Below are 16,686 nucleotides of genomic sequence, written 5' to 3' on the forward strand. Positions count from 1 at the left end.
AGGGAGTTGAAAGTCCGTGCCCAGCGACAGCCCCAAAGCATCACTGCTCTAGAGGAGATCTGCAGGAGGAATGGGCCAAACAGCAACAGTGAAAACCTTGTGGAGATTTACAGAAAATGTTTGACCTCTGTCATTGCCAACAAAGGGTATATAACATTATTGAGATGAACTTTTGTTATTGACCAAATCCTTATTTTCCACCATAATTTGCAAATAAACATTTTAAAAATCAGACAGTGTGATTTTCTGGATTTTTTTTTTATTTATTTTTTTGTCATTCTGTCTCTCATAGTTGAAGTGAATCTATGATGAAAATTACAGGCCTCTCTCATCTTTTTAATTGGGAGAACTTGTACAATGGGTGGCTGACTAAATACTTTTTTTTTACCCCACTGTAGATAGGAGGATGGGAGGGCATCTGACACACTGTAAACCCTTGTCCTTCTCAATGAGCTTCACGATGAAGTCCCTGATATGGTTTTCACTTCACACCTGAGCCTCAGGGGTGAGCAGTGATCAAAGCGACGGGTAAAGGATATTTTTAAAAACCTAAAACATATTTGGACTTATTCATTTGGAGTTTACGTTTGTTTGCGACATCCACATGTGTCGTTCATATCATGATGCTTCAGCGAGATTCTACAGTGTGAATAATCATGGAAATACGGCTGAATGTAGGTGTGTTAAGGCTGAAACTGTTCGCTTCTCCCTTCAGACAGATATAATTCAGTGTCCAGCAGCAATCTTACCAGAACTGAAGAAGTGACTTGGATGAACAGCAAAACGTCTTCACTCCTACAACTTTTTTATCAACTTGACAGATTTAACTTCGGCTTCTAACAAATAAACGAAGATCAAACCTGAAAAGGCCTGTCCAAACCTTCCACTAGCAAAGACACCACAACAATAGCATATGAAACGGATATTTATTTATGATATGGAGAGATGTGGGGCCTGGGGAGGGACTCAGGATGGGGCTCTGTCGATGGTGAGGTCTTCAGGCCGGTGGGAGGGACGGGTCAAGAGAGCGGAGACAGACGGCGTTAACAACACAGGCTTGCACAAACAGGGCTTCTGGGTAATCAGAGGTGTGGTTGAGGTGAGCTGTAGTTCGCTGGAGAAGAGCAGGAGTATTGTATTAACTCTATACAAGGAGGTTGTGTCAGTGGCATAAATTAGTTTCAAGTTTATCGTTTATCGTCTATATTTTCTTCAGCGATATACTGAACGTTAAAATGCGTTGTCGTAATGGGCCTGCGTGTATGAGGAATGAGTCCTCTTTGATTTCAGGTCTTACAAAAGGTCATTGCTGCCAGTGGAGGGGAGGTGCAGACTCTTTCTGTGGGGAGGAGCTCAGAGTAGAGACGCTGCTCCTCCACGTGGAACAAAGCAGTAGAGGAGCTTCTGGCGTCTGTTCTGGATGCCTCTTGGATGGGTGAGTTTTATAAAGGTAATAGTCTGAAGGCAAGGCAGGACAGTATGAAACCAAAACAATAAATAATACGAAATAAACTAATGAGATACTGGCCGTTTGTCATCTATAGTTCACAGTTTAACTCTATTTAAAGGTCCATTATTACACTAAACTGACTCTCGTGAGCTTTATCCCGTGTTATAATGCCATTACGTCATCAAAAACAGACCTGGAGTTGTGTTTTGTTTCATTCACGCATGTTTGAGTCACACTTTATTATTAGTCTGTCTACATCTCCAAACCTCAAAATGCTCTGTTCCACCTCGTGATGTCATGAATGGGTAGTTTTTGAAGTGAACAGCTCCTTTTACCGTTAGTCCAGCAGAGATGGGCGATTCCAGAGCTGAAATCCAAATGATGATTAATCCAAGTGATTCTAGTGAAGGTGTGTGGAGTTTAAAAACACAGTGGAGCACTTCCTGTATCGCCACATGATGACATCACAAGGTGGAACAGAGTGTTTGTTTGGTTTGTGTGTTAAACATGTGTGAATGAAACAAAACACAACTTCGAATCACCTGAAATATCACCTGAAAAATGTACTTTAAGACTAAAAAGTAAAAGTGTTGTTAATTTGTTAAAGTGTAAATGTAGTGATACAGATTCAAAATTATACAGATTTTGGTCAACAGTAAAAATATGAATACATTTCTGAATTTTTCTCATGAATTTTGTGTATTTATTTTTGTTTGCTCAAAGCCGAAGATTGAACTCGAAAAGTTTAGTCAAAATAACCCCTCAAATCATATGAAAAGTACTTTTACTTTTCAGTCCTGTTCAAAAATGTAGTGGAGTAGAAAGTACAGATACTGCTCTCAAATATAGTGAAGTAAAAGTAAAAAGTACCCAATTCAATAGTAAGTAAAGTGCAGATAACTAAAAATTGTATTGTGTAATTTAGACAAGTTTTGGCCCTTGTTTACATCATGGTTGCTAGGTAACAGCTATGGAATACCTCTGCTCCTGTGTCCAACCAGGAAGTCAAATTATAAATCACAAACCCAGAAAAGACTAGACAAGATTGTAAGTCACGTGAACTTTAACCCAGTGCTCCATCCTGAGAGCGGTTCCTCTGAGCTCAGATGGATGTTCTGGAGAGGGGCAGAGGCCTGGTTGTGTTTACCCAGAGATGAGGCACCATGAGTGGGCTCAGACGGCGCTGCGGGGGGGGTAGGGGGTTCTCTCTGTAATTAGACTTCATTCACTCCATCACGGCCACGGAGCAGCCCTCATACAGTCTGCATACAGTCTGCATACGACCACATCAGAGCCACATCAGAGCCACATCAGAGCCACATCAGAGCCACATCAGAGCCACATCAGAGCCACATCAGAGCCACATCAGAGCCAGAGCTGACTGCGTTTAAGCCCCGTTCACACCAGCGCCGGATACTCGCGGGACTCACGGCAGAGGAGCACTTTCACCGCACAGACCTGACACAACACGACCCGACACATCCAGCCCGAAGCAGCACCTATCTGTAATTATGGTTGTGTTACATGATGTCTGGGGCTAATTCGCTCCGTGTAATAAAGAGTCCCGCATTAGGCTTTACCTCTGTAGTTATAGCTGCCCAGGGGCTGACTGATGTAACCTGCCTGCCATGATAATCACTATATCGACTCATCGTTCAATACGTGACACGTGGAACAAGATTTTTTTGGTTATTTTTTGCCGATATAATCAGATTTACGCTATAGAAAGTTGAATTGATAACTTCTATGGCTCATTATAGATTCAAATTAACATCTAAAGTGTTTCATTCTACTGTTTGTAGCTCATGGATTTTTAAAAATACAGTACACATTTTTCAATATATTTACTTCTGCTCTATATCACACTTCAAAATGTGTTACCACGACAGGCCTATACCAAAGAAGGACAGTCCTGGGGTTTATTCTCAGGTGCTGCTTTCTGTGTGGAGTTTATATGTTGCGTGACTTTGACCCATCATTCAGCGTATCTGGGTTAAACCTGCATTTGACTCATCCTTCGGTGTCGCTGGGTTAAACCTGTCAAGAACATCTCCAGATCCTGAGTTAGCCTTACTATCCAGACACATGCAGACTCCACACAGAAAGGTCCAGGAGTTGAACCTAGAACCTTTGTTAGGCGAGAGTTCAAACCACTATGCCACTCTGGTTTCCCCAGTTTCTCCCCAAAACCTAAAACCTAGGTCAAATCCTCCAGCTAAGGTCCTGACTAAAAATGATTCAAGGTTTAGAGATGGGTCCCCCTTGCTCCTGACAGGATTAACTTAGAGCACATGTGTCAAACTCAAGGCCCGCGGGCAAAATGTGGCCCTCCACATCATTTTATGTGGCCCTCGACAGGGTAAATTAAAAGGTATGATGGTCTTAAAATGTCGTTTTAGCAGGAGATATGCAGATACACAGACATACTTTTAAATCTTTGCAAACACACATGCAATATTTGTAACTTGAATAAGTAATAAATACAGAAACAGTTAATTAACAAGTCAAAAAACTAGCTACATTTATTTTACTTCTGGCCCTTTGACAGCAGCCATTTTGCTGATGTGGCCCTTGGTGAAAATGTGTTTGACACCCATGACTTAGAGACACTGAAGAATGGGTCAAATGCATTTCTGATATATAGACCGACTTTGAAAACCCTCTTCACCCACATTCCCCTTGATTCAGTCTCATTTGGAGGTGGTGCCCCATGTTTTTTGTCTGTAAAAAGCACCATCTGTTGTGCCCAGAATTTAAATTCACTAATGCAAACCAGACGAGGCGCCGCAGACCCAAACGCGGGCCAAAAGTGACGCGACAAAACAACTCCAACCACGACGCGACGCTCCAACGCCTCCCAGGTATGTCGACTATCCGCTCGCCTAAAGAGACACAGGCTAACCACTCTGCCACAGCGACACAGGGAGAACATGCGCGCTGCAGTCAGAGAGATCAGCAGTCTAACCCTCAACCTCCTGGTGAGAGGGAGGAGACAGGATAACCACTCTGCCACAGTCACATTGATATGAGCGGATGGAATTCAACCCGCAACCTCAAATTAGCATTATGTAAGAGCTAAAATAGGTTTACATAACATTTTTAGCTTGAAGGAAAAAAAAAGTTGACAGGATGTTTTCAAGTTTTTTTTTAATTAATTATTAAAATGATTGACACTCTGTTTTATAATGATGTTATTTCATAAACAAAACCAATATCACTCTCATTATGGGTAAGAATTCTGTCAAAATTCATAGCCGACGACAAGGAACAAGCAGCACGTGTAACTGTCAGCTCATTTTGTTCAAACTTAACGAGTCCTTCAAAGACATACCCGACATTTTAGCCAAGGTTAACGGCGCCGTACCTGATTTTTACCGTCTTAAAATGTGAAAAACGCAACTAGCTCATTTTAAAGCGTCTGCAGTGGTCCAAAGTTACTCCTCACTTATCTTACGCATTCAGAGCGTTGTAATTATTCACCAGGATGTGTTTATAAGCACTTTTCACAACTCTCACAGGCTAGAGTGGAGTCAAGCTAACATCAACTAGCATGCTAACGCACACTTCCTGATTCTCAAATAATAAAATGGCTTCTAACCAGGTACGGGCCCTTTAAGTTGAATCATTATTTTAATATATTTTAGTCAAAGAAATATATATTTAGTAAGTAAGTTGAAGGGAAGGTGCACTATGTAACTTTTCTGATGTAGAGCCTGCCAGCTGTTCGTCTCCGTGGAGATGTTGTTGCTTTCCCTGGAATGTTCCAAAGTTAAGCATTAAAAATCTCCATCTTGCATTTATTCAATTATCAACGATTTGGCTGAACTAATCCAAGAGTCACATTTCAGAACGTTTTTTGTACAGATGAAATTTACACGATTAGACGTTTATATGCAGAATAACACTCCATGGAGACACGGGGAGGGCATCTGACACACTGGGACATTGCAGAACATGTTTGTACAAATCGAAACTACAGGGTTAGATGTTTATATGCAGAATTAGACAGGAAAATTCAGAAACTGCAGCCTTTACGATTTGATAATTGCGTCCATTCAAAGTGTGATTTCGATTTGAACGCGATTAATCTGAGCCCTAATCCCAGGTGGTGACAGACACTTCATCAGAAAAATTACATGGTGTGCCTTTAATGATTCTTTAAACCGGAAAATGTATGAAAACCATTGGCTGCATTTGGCCGTCGCATATCCTCATCAGAACTCTCATCGAGTTTTGGATGCTTAAAGGTCCTACTTTACACAAAATGGACTTTTGTGAGCTTTAAGCCGTGATATATGTCGTTACCTCCTCAAAAACAGACCTGGAGTTGTGTTTTGTTTCATTCACACATGAGTACACACTTTATTATTAGTCTGTAACATCGCCAAAGCTCAAAATGCTCTGCTCCACCTTGTGATGTCATGAAGCGATATTTTAAGTTAATAGCTCCTTTAACATTTAGTTCAGTAGAAATTGACGATTCCACGACTGAAAACATCCAAATGATTCTAGAAATGAAGGTGTATGGAGTTTATAAACACAACGGAGGACTTCCTGTATTAGCACCTGATGACATCACAAGGTGGAACAGAGTGTTTTCAGTTTGAGAGAAGAACTTAACTTAGCCTAAATGTGCAGAGTTTAAATGTTAAAGGTGTGAATGAAACAAAACACAACTCCAGGTGTGTTTGTGATGAGGAAACAACATTAGAACACAGATCAGCAAACAGTGTAATATGGGCCCTTTAAAGTCTCTCCACTAAGGCAGCTTCAGCACGAGTTTGCCCCAGAATTTGCTCTCGTTCTGGGTCAAAACATTGTTCTTCAGACCCCCCTCCACTCAAAAACAGTCAGTGTCAGACTTGAAAGTAGAATCATGCTCCTTTGTCATTCTGCCGTTTCCTGATCCATTGAGTCCATTTCTCTGGGTCAAATGTCCCCTTGGTTCTTGGGTTAATAATCACATCCGCCCGCTTCTGGTTCTGTCCCAAAAATTCCCAAATATTTTCCCAAAGACAAAAAAACGTTTGACTATAATATCAAATTACAACTTCAAAAAACTTGGTAAAATGGATTTTCACCCATGAAATTGAGAGTTCAGTGGCTGTGTGGTGCAGTGGGTTCAGCGCTCAACAGAGGTCCAGAAGGTCACTGGTTCTATTCCCACCTGAGCACATACTTTTGTCGTGTCCCTTGGCGAAACACTTCACCCCCATGATGCTCAGTGGTTGAGAAAGGAAGGGCATCCAACTTAAATGTTTGAGAGTTTATAGTCACGATGAAAAATGTATATGGATTTTACTTTCACTTTAGGGCTCCGTTGGATTCATGAAGTGGGTGTGGCCTCTGAAAACACAGGAAGTAACCAGAGCGTTAAGTGGGCGCGCCTTTAGTCTGAAGGGGCGGAGTCTTGGCGTCAGTGGGCGTGTCTGTAATGCATAGATTGTTTATAGAAGTGGATTGACTGTGATGCGGCGTTCGGTTCCACATTTGGAAATTCAAGCGCACGTATCATAGCAACCAAAGAGCCAATAAGGAGCCAGGATGTTGAATGTAACCCCCCTTCGCCCTGCGCTTAGCAACACTGTCAATCAAACCTGTTGCTAATGTTACAGGGAGCGACCTTGGGGAAGGATGGCACCTGATTGGTCTGTTATTGATGTTCGTATCTTAATTCACGGAAAAAATAAAAACCCCAGGATCACGTACGGCGGGTTAATATTTTAAGATCAAAATAACGAGTCTGACAGCAGGAGTTACAGAGAGAGGGGCCACAGTTTGTCAATAGAAAGTGAACTGGAGCCAGAGTCGATGGAGCCGGAAGCACGCCCACGCTCGCTTCCTATTTGCAACGCGGAGACAAGTGGGCTACATATGTCCATTTATATGTACAGTCTACGGGGGCGTGTCTCGTCGGAGTGGGCGTGTCTTCAGTCTGAGGGGGTGGGCACGACGCAGATGTGCAGGAAGTTGTCCGGGTGACTCAGGTGTTCGCTGAGCCACTGCACGGGAGTCTCCAGCAGAGGCTCGATACCATGGATCACCACCAGGAGGCGCTTCTCTTCTCCTGCAACAGAGACAGAACAATGTCATTATGTTGTTACCTGACGGCGTATTTTAACAATACTGGTTTACAAATGACGTTCACAGGCTGCGCAATAAATCAATATCGAATTAAGTATCATAGCAACCAAAGAGCCAATCCAGAGCCAGGCTGTTTTAGGTAACGTAGGTTCTTGTATTAGTTTATCAGTTCATATTTCAGTCTTGTTTAACCCTCTGATGCATGAATTATGAAAGCCTTGGTCAAGATTCTGAAGTGTTTTAATTCTTCTCAGGACATGAAACAACATTGTGAGCTGCCTGTAAAAATGAATTAACTTGTGTTCTATTGTAAATATACAAACACATGTTTCTTTTTATGCTTTGAAAAACATTTCAACAATTTTTGGGAAATTTCAATACTGTTTAGATGCAATGTTTAGGCCTGAATAAGAAAACCAATTAAAAAAAAAAAAACAAGGAAATTTACTTGCAGTTACACCGACTGACCACTGGATTGACCTCAATGGAGTGTGGCAGCAGAGAGCACTCTACAGGCTGATATGCAGCTCCACCACATAAACCAATGCATTAAAGAGAAAGTCATGTTTTAGTAGCTGTCCACTGCAGTGACCGCTGTGCACCAGAGGGTTAAAACGACCACTGTCACGGAAATCCTCCTGACCCGACTCTGAAGTGTGGTTTTGTCGAGATCCTTCTGGAGTTTCGCAACATTTTTATTCTCAAAGCACTTCGTAAAATTAATCCTAGCCCCCACACAACCCAAAAACACGACGCAATCTTTGGTTCTTCTTCCTGATCTTATTACACTTCCATGACTTTTCACAGAAACCCAGACCAGACCCTGACCGCTGTCGTGGCGCTTCGACCAATCAGATCCAAATATTCATCATAACGTTTCTCCTCTTCTGGATCAGTTTCAGCGTTATGTTTTTTTTTTTTCTGCCTGTTTCACATGTGTAAAAAACAGAGGTAACATGTACTGTCGGGTGGTTTGCACACAGCTCGATTCAAAAGCCACAGAGCAGCCACTTCAGAGGACGCACAGGAAGTACAAACCCACATCTAATATACACGCAGCGGAGAGAGTGCTCCTGTGTGGCCCTCCCATCCTCCTGTATCCCTGTGTGTCAGATGCCCTTCCCTCCTCCCATCTATACCGCCGCGTGTCAGATGTTTATCTAAAATCCTAGAGAATGAGACAGACCACAGAGAGAGGCTCGTATTGTTCTGTTCCAGTCTAAAAGTGACAGTTTTTCTTTGTCTCCGAGGTTGACTTCCGCTCTGACAATCACACTTTCACATGGACTGCCGCCGCCGCCCTGAGACCACACGCGAGCTCTTACACCGAATATGCAAAAATAACTCAAAGGTCAAGATGTATTTTTATTTTGACTATGTTGTGGTTAAATTCGTACGGCTCAACCAAATGAATTCACTAGAAAAACAGGACGTGCAGGTGCTGTACCTGATTTTTGAACATGAAAAACAAAACTAGTTCATTTTAAACGGTTTGCCTCACTGATCTTATGCATTCTGAACGTCCTAAGTATTCACCAGGATGAGTTTATAAGAGCTTTTTTCGCAACTTTCAGCGACGGGGGTGCAGTTTTGTCGTCACGGTGATGCTATAATAACAACTACCGTGGTAACCGGGCATTACTTCCTAGTTCACAGTTAAAAATGCCTCATAGTTAGACGCAGACGGCACACGGCGGTCTCATTTTGATTTTTGGTGCCACTTTTTCGGTAAATCTGTACTGAGGCGAGACACATTTGACTTAAAGGTTCTATATTATGTGGAACTGACTCTATTAAGGCTGTTGCTTCCTCAAAAACAGACCTGGAGTTGTGTTTTGTTTCATTCACACACTTTATTATTAGTCTGTTACATCTCCAAAGCTCAAAACGCTCTGTTCCACCTTGTGATGTCATGAAGTGATAGTTTTTTTTTTCAAATTAACAGCTCCTTTTACCTTTAGTTCAGTAGTAGATTGACAATTCCAGGTTTGAAATAATCTAGTGAAATGAAATGATTCTAGTGAAATTTTGTGGAGTTTAAACACACAGTGGAGCACTTCCTGTATCACCACATGATGACATCACAAGGTGGAACAGAGTGTTTCCTGTTTGAGAGAAGAACTCAGCCTAAATCTGCTGGGTTTGTGTGTTAAACATGGTGTGAATGAAACAAAAACACAACTCCAGGTCTGTTTGTGACGAGGAAACGACATTATAACGTAGATCAGAAAACGGCGTGATACGGGCCCTTTAATTATATGAAAGAGCCGTATTCAAAGTGCCCTTGTGCTGTTGGAGTGTGTTAAAGGGCCTTGTCATATCAGGAGATCGTGGAACACACACACACGTCGTATTAGTTGTTGTCTGTGATTTTAACTGACTCCAGTTTCTTTATGAATCGACTCAAGACGAACCCAGACCTCAACTTTTGACCCCTCCGTGTGCTTACTAATATCAGACGGTTACTGCTCTCACAACACAACAATTCAAACTCCACTCAAAACTCTCACTGAAGCATCAGAACTATGAAGGACACACGCAGAACACAGAAAATAAACCTAAAATTACTCCAAATATGTTTTAGATTTGAAAAAACATCCTTTACCCTTTGCTTTGATCAGTGCTTATCTATACCCCTGTGTGTCAGATGCCCTCCCGTCCTCCTGTATCTTTGTGTTAGACTGAGATGGGGGCGGGTCAAATGTGTCTAGTTAATCTGCAGATGTGTTGTGTCAGATGCCCTCCCAGATATTGTGGTGTAGTCGGGTAAATACAGCGCTGTCGACAAAGCAAAGGGAAGATACTCTGAGGATTCGAATATAAAATATAACAAATATTTCGTTTTTTCTTCGCTAATATGATTCCATATACCTTACTTACATATATTTGATGTGTTTAGTGTGTATATAAAGTTTAGAAAGCAGTAAAAGGTCAAGTCCAATCCCCCAAACGAGTGTGTAAAGTGACATATATGTGCATTTTTGTAGTTTACTTTTTGGTTCCTTCAAGTTTTGTGCAATACTTGAACCGCAACAAAGACATTTACTGCACTTTTTTTGACATTTTAGCAGATTACTAATACATTCTGAATACATGTCATTATTAAGATACTAAGATAAGATGAGATAGATTTTTGTAAATATAGGTGCAGGCCTTATGTATCTGAATGACTGGCAGTAGACCGTGTACCAGAACCCACTCAGAACAGCCTATAGAGCGCTCGTATCGGCAGAGGAGAAGGAGGAGGAGGCTGTAGGTTGAAAGTGCAGCAGGTGTCGGGTGGAGCTCAAACCGTTCTCTTGAAATTACGTGGACAAAAACCCGAGCCGACCGGACGCCGAGTCGCTCACTCTCACGCAAACTGCACCAGACGCGTTCTTATTTAGAAATACATAACCCCGGGGATGTGCGATTAGTCACATTTCCAACGAGATCCAGCCCTGTGAGGTGGTCAGTGATCAGCTGTGGTGTTTTTTTAATGCAGAGGTCAACAGCCAGGCCTGTCAGGAAAAATGTGTGGTTTGGAGAAATGGAGAAAAAATGTATTAAATGGAAGTTATTAAAGATTTTTTAAAGGTCGTATATTACACAAATTTAACTCTTGTGAGGTTTAAGCTGCGTTATAATCCTGTTACCTCCTCAAAAACAGACCTGGAGTTATGTTTTGTTTCATTCACATGTTTGAGTAACACTTTATTATTAGTCTGTAACATCTCCAAAGCTCAAAATGCAACGTTCCACCTCGTGATGTCATAAAGTGGTAGTTTTTAACAGCTCCTTTTACCTTTTACTCAGTAGAGATTGTCAGTTGCAGGAGCTGAAATGATCCAAATGATTCTAGTGAAGGTGTATCGAGTTAAAAAAACACAGTGGAGCACTTCCTGTATCGCCACATGATGACATCACAAGGTGGAACGGAGTGTTTTCAGTGTGTTTTGAGAGAAGAACTCAGCCTAAGTATGCAGGGTTTGTGCGTTAAACATGTGTGAATGAAACAAAACACGACTCCAGGTCTGTTTGTGATGGAAACGACATTAGAACAGATCAGAAAAACAAAAAGTGTAATATGACTTTAAACATAATGTGGCCAGAGATATATAAATAGTCTAATGAAACACTACAGTAGTTAGTTCATTCTATAGACTAATACTACATCAAATGAAAAATAATGTTCGTCTAGCGTATATTGAACGAAAAAGTCCATGTAGTAATTATCGTGACTGGGGTCTGTTTCTGTTCACCTCATTCTGAAAGTAAATTTAACAGAAGGTCTGAGGAGGAGGAGGAGCCAAACTTCAGAGGAAACAGAGGAGAGAGTCAAGTCTAAACAGGAGACAGGAAGTAGATAACAACACAAAAGAGACAGAGAGATAGAGACAGAGGGCCCACAGCAGCACGCTACCTGCAGCTAACGTCTGCAAACATCTGCAAACATCTATGAGGGGAGCACTTCAGAAGAAACAACAAGAGGGACAACAGAGAGTCCTGCCTTTCATTCACTTCGATACTCCACGATAATAATACAAAACACTCTTTCTTTAAACAATAGAATGTGATTTTAACATTAAATGGTAGTACTTTCTTATCTATTCCCATGTGTTTTATATTTGTTCATAGTGGTCCATGGGTTGGATACAGTTTTAGTAACGATTAACGTCTGATTTTTGATGTTACTACGACTTGACGTTGAAAATCTCATTGTATCCTCTAAAGAGTTTTATCTAAAAGTGTTTCCTATCATCATATTGAGTATCAGGTCTATTTCTTAGTATGGATTTAGAGTTTGAGTTGTTTTTTTGTTAGTATCGTGACAACAGCACCACCCACTCCTCTCCTCCACATTTGGACCAAAGTCTCGTCCCTTTGAAGCTCAGGTGTCGTCTGTGGTTAGTTTAAAGTCAAATCTTTTCTTTTCTCTCAGATCAGAGTGAAAGTTGCTCTTTTGTCACTGCGCTGCTGATCACTCGGATTACGCCCCGTGTTTGGACTGGCTCTGGAGAAGAAGGAGAAGAAGAAGAGGAGGAGGAGGAGGAGGAGGAGAGGGTGGGTGCTGTTAAAGCAGGAGACAGGGGGGTTAGGAGGACGCGACAGTTCAAATGCCGTGTTGTGTCTCTGGGTTGTGTCTCCGTGTCTCATGTGGTGAGACGGAGACAGGGAGACACAGGGAGGTTATCCCGGTGGATCAGGGACACGGGGACGTCCGCGCTCTAAAGGCCCCGCCGGAGATTAGGCTTCAAACGTCACAAACGCACTGAAGGCTCTGCGCAGGTGGAAACGGGTGTGGTCCAAAAATCACACGCAAACTGAGCAGCAAAATCAGTAGAGCGGATTTTAGTCAGTTATATTAAAAAAAATAATAATAATAAAAAAAAAATAAAAAATGTTTTAGATGTTTGTTATCAGAAAATGTTTTATTTGATTTTAATAATAATAATAATAATAATAATAATAATAATAATAATAATAATAATAATAATAATAATAATAGTAATAATAATAAATTAAAAAATAATAAAAATAATAATGCTTTACACTTGGTGGTAAGTTATTATTGTAGTCACAGCTGCCCTGGGACAGACTGAAGGAAGTGAGTCTGCCAGTCTGTGCCATCTGCCCCTCCCACCACCACGTGCACACTGGGCAATGCGAGTGAAGTGTCTTGCCAAAGGACACAATGACAGAACAACAGAATAATCCTAGATCAAGTTACACAGCTCTATGAGAATCACACACAGCTAAAAGACAAAACTGAGACTCAGGGAGGAAGAGGAGAGGGAGGAGAGAGAACAAAGAGAAGAGAGAGAGAGGACAGAGGGAGAGGAGAGGGAGTGAGACAGAGAGATGAGGGAGGAGAGAGAGAAGAGAGAGGAGTGAGGGAGGGAGAGGGAGTAAGAGGAGAGAAAGAGAGAGAGAATAGTGAGGGAGAGAGGGAGTAAGAGAAAGAGAGAGGGAGTAAGAGGAGAGAAAGAGAGAGAGAATAGTGAGGGAGGGAGAGGGAGTAAGAGAAGAGAAAGAGAGATGAGGGAGGGAGAGAGAGGGAATAAGAGGAGAGAGAAATGAGTGAGGGAAAGAGGGAGTAAGAGGAGAGAAAGAGAGGAGTGAGGGAGAGAGAAGGAGTGAAGAGAGGGAGTAAGAGGAGAGAAAGAGGGAAAGAATAGTGCAGGAAAGAGAGGGAGTAAGAGAAGAGCAAAAGAGGAGTGAGGGAGAGAGAGAAAGGAGTGAGGGAGAGAGAGGGAGTAAAAGGAGAGAGAGGGAATAAGAGGAGAGAGAGGAGTGAGGGAGAGAGAGGGAGTAAGAGGAGAGAAAGAGAGAGAGAATAGTGACAGAGAGAGTGAGTAAGAGAAGAGAAAAAGAGGAGTGAGGGAGAGTGAGAAAGGAGGGAGAGAGGGAGAGCAAGGAGAGAAACAAAGGAGTGAGGGGGAGAGAGGGAGTAAGAGGAGAGAGGAGTGAGGAAGAGGGAGTAAGAGGAGAGAGAAATGAGTGAGGGAGAGAGGGAGTAAGAGAAAGAGAGAGGAGTGAGGAAGAGAGAGGGAGTAAGAGGAGAGAAAGAGAGAGGATAGTGAGGAAGAGAGAGGGAGTAAGAGGAGAGAAAGAGAGAGAATAGTGAGGAAGAGAGAGGGAGTAAGAGGAGAGAAAGAGAGAGAATAGTGAGGGAGAGAGAGGGAGTAAGAGGAGAGAGAAATGAGTGAGGGAGAGAGGGAGTAAGAGGAGAGAAAGAGAGAGAATAGTGAGGAAGAGAGAGGGAGTAAGAGGAGAGAAAGAGAGAGAATAGTGAGGAAGAGAGAGGGAGTAAGATAGAGAGAAAGAGAGAGAGAATAGTGAGGGAGGGAGAGGGAGTAAGAGAAGAGAAAGAGAGATGAGGGAGGGAGAGAGGGGGAATAAGAGGAGAAAGAAATGAGTGAGGGAAAGAGAGAGTAAGAGGAGAGAAAGAGAGGAGTGAGGGAGAGAGAAGGAGTAAGAGGAGAAATAGAGAGGAGAAGTAAGAGGAGAGAAAAAGGAGTGAAGAGAGAGGGAGTAAGAGGAGAAAGAGGAGTGATAGAGAGGAGAAGTAAGAGGAAAGAAAAAGGAGTGAAGAGAGAGGGAGTAAGAGGAGAGAACGAGGGAAAGAATAGTGCAGGAAAGAGAGGGAGTAAGAGAAGAGAAAAAGAGCAGTGAGGGAGAGAGAAGGAGTAAGAGGAGAAAGCGGAGTGAGGGAGGGAGTAAGATAAGAGAGAGAGGAGTGAGGGAGAGGGGAGAGTGAAAGAGAGCAGGAGAGTACCTTCTTGGGGCACAGCTGCTGGGTACATTTCTCTGAGCAGGTCTCCCAGAGTGTGGACAGCGCCCTCTGCAGACAAAGGGCGGAACAGCTTCTGGATGAACGGCCGCTCACCTGTCGTCTGAAAAAACAAAACAAGAAACACTGAGCTGTAGCAGAATCTGTGAGGACAATTTTGTAATTCCTGACACTTAAAAATACAATTTAAACCAAGTGGCAGTGCTCTGTTTTTAGAGCCATTTGACCTCTGACGGGGAGGTTTGCAGTTCAGTCCATAATGAGTAGCCCTTGAGCTATAGATGTAAAGTTGCACTATGTAACTTTTCTGGTGGGCCACCTGCACATCTTGAAATATCATTGCTTTGCCAAGAATGTTCTGTAGTTCCATCTTTATTTCATTTTGTTTTTATTGCTAAAAAATACCCAAACAACACACATTTTTACTATTCAAGTTATTATTTTTCAGCAACTAAACCGAGATTAGAAAGATTAAAGCCGTACTGTGAAACATCCCAGGCAAAATTATGACATGTTCATGGAGACAGGTAGGTAGCAGACACTCCACCAGGAAAGCTGCATAGTGTCGCTTTAAAAATGGCATTCAGACAGTAACGACAGAAGTAGATTTAAACCGGTCCTTGTGTGTCGTGTCTTTTGTTTATGCTGCAGATCTGGTTGTGTTGATGACTTCCTCTGGCCGCTCCACGTGCCCCGGGGCAGTCTGTCGTGTGAAAAGTGAAAATGACAGAGCGTGGTTCAGGTAAATCATGAGTCAGCGCTTCCTCTCAAGTCTAAATGAGTTGTAATGTTACAGCCATTACAACAGAACGCCGCAGGGCTGAACAACAGAGAGAGAAACGAGGCCCGGAAAACCCCACCAGATTGTACTGAGCATGAGCGGGAACAGAGGGTTTTTTGTTTTGTTTTTCAGCTCTAAGGAAAAGACTCAATACTGATTCCGATAACATGATGATAAAAACACTCATTCTTCAGACAATATATATTTTCATCATTAACTTATAGTACTTTTTTTCTATTCCCATGTGTCTTATGTGTGTGTAATCCCTGTGTCTTTCGTGCACTTTTTTTAATACTGATACCTGCTCAAATGAGTATCTAGTTTCGATACTACATTTAGTATCGATTCGCATAAAATTTTCAGTACTTTTGACAACCCTGATTTCACAAGCATTTTATTCTTGCGTGACGTGACAAGTCTAGACACAATATTTAAAAAGATGAATGAGTGAAACACCGGAACAAAGCTGTAAAAATAATAATAGTAATAATAATTTTACATTTTCCCCATGTATTTTGAGCAGTACAGATATTTCAAATCAAAGTGCACATTAGCATAGTTGTCAAAAACATGCCTGAAGAGGTTTTAGATGTCATCCATGCATGTCTGAGTAATCTAGTGATCTCTCCTGGGTCCTATTCAAACCCACGCCTACATCACCATAAATATGCAAAAACCTGTAGACTGTAAAACTCTACACAGCAACTTGACAATCCTGATGTGATGTGCAGTAGTTTCAGCGGGATGCACACTGATCGTGTTGTGATAGCGCTCTGAAAGGGGAGATACTTAGCACAGGGAGCAAAAGGAGGGGAGACTCAGAAACTATACCTACTCAAAACTACACCTTATTACATTGTTTTAGGCAAATATATCATAAAAGGTAACATGACGATGCAAATGTGTGTTAGCAGTTAATACCCCATAGAAGTGTAATACCCTCTTTAATTATATGGTTAATCTTTGAAGCAGATTTGGTAAATAAAATGTGTTTTTGTTCTTCCCTCGGACACAATTTGAGCTGAGACTCGTGTGATGTCTCTGCTTCAGGTGTTAAGTTCACACCTCAAGCAGGTTTTAATTTACCCCTGGACTGTC

The 16,686-nt window shown here is 41.9% G+C and overlaps 1 protein-coding gene across 3 annotated transcripts in view; it reads right to left on the minus strand.

Annotated features, from left to right (window-relative positions):
• Positions 1-4,598: 4,598 nt before the first annotated feature.
• atg5 (ATG5 autophagy related 5 homolog (S. cerevisiae)) overlaps positions 4,599-16,686 on the minus strand; it is a 29,135-nt gene continuing 17,047 nt past the window's right edge. For 2 of the 3 annotated variants that reach the window (XM_033981326.2, XM_033981325.2), the window contains exons 7-8: positions 14,793-14,910; positions 4,599-7,517 (exon numbers count right to left, since the gene is read on the minus strand). In XM_033981326.2, the coding sequence (XP_033837217.1) occupies positions 7,381-7,517; positions 14,793-14,910 (255 nt within the window). In that variant the 3' untranslated portion in view covers positions 4,599-7,380. The remainder of the gene's footprint in view (positions 7,518-14,792; positions 14,911-16,686) is intronic. The other variant, XM_055228132.1, reaches the window with a different exon arrangement.

This window comes from Periophthalmus magnuspinnatus, chromosome 16 (assembly GCF_009829125.3).
Source record: "Periophthalmus magnuspinnatus isolate fPerMag1 chromosome 16, fPerMag1.2.pri, whole genome shotgun sequence".
NCBI lineage: Eukaryota > Metazoa > Chordata > Actinopteri > Gobiiformes > Gobiidae > Periophthalmus > Periophthalmus magnuspinnatus.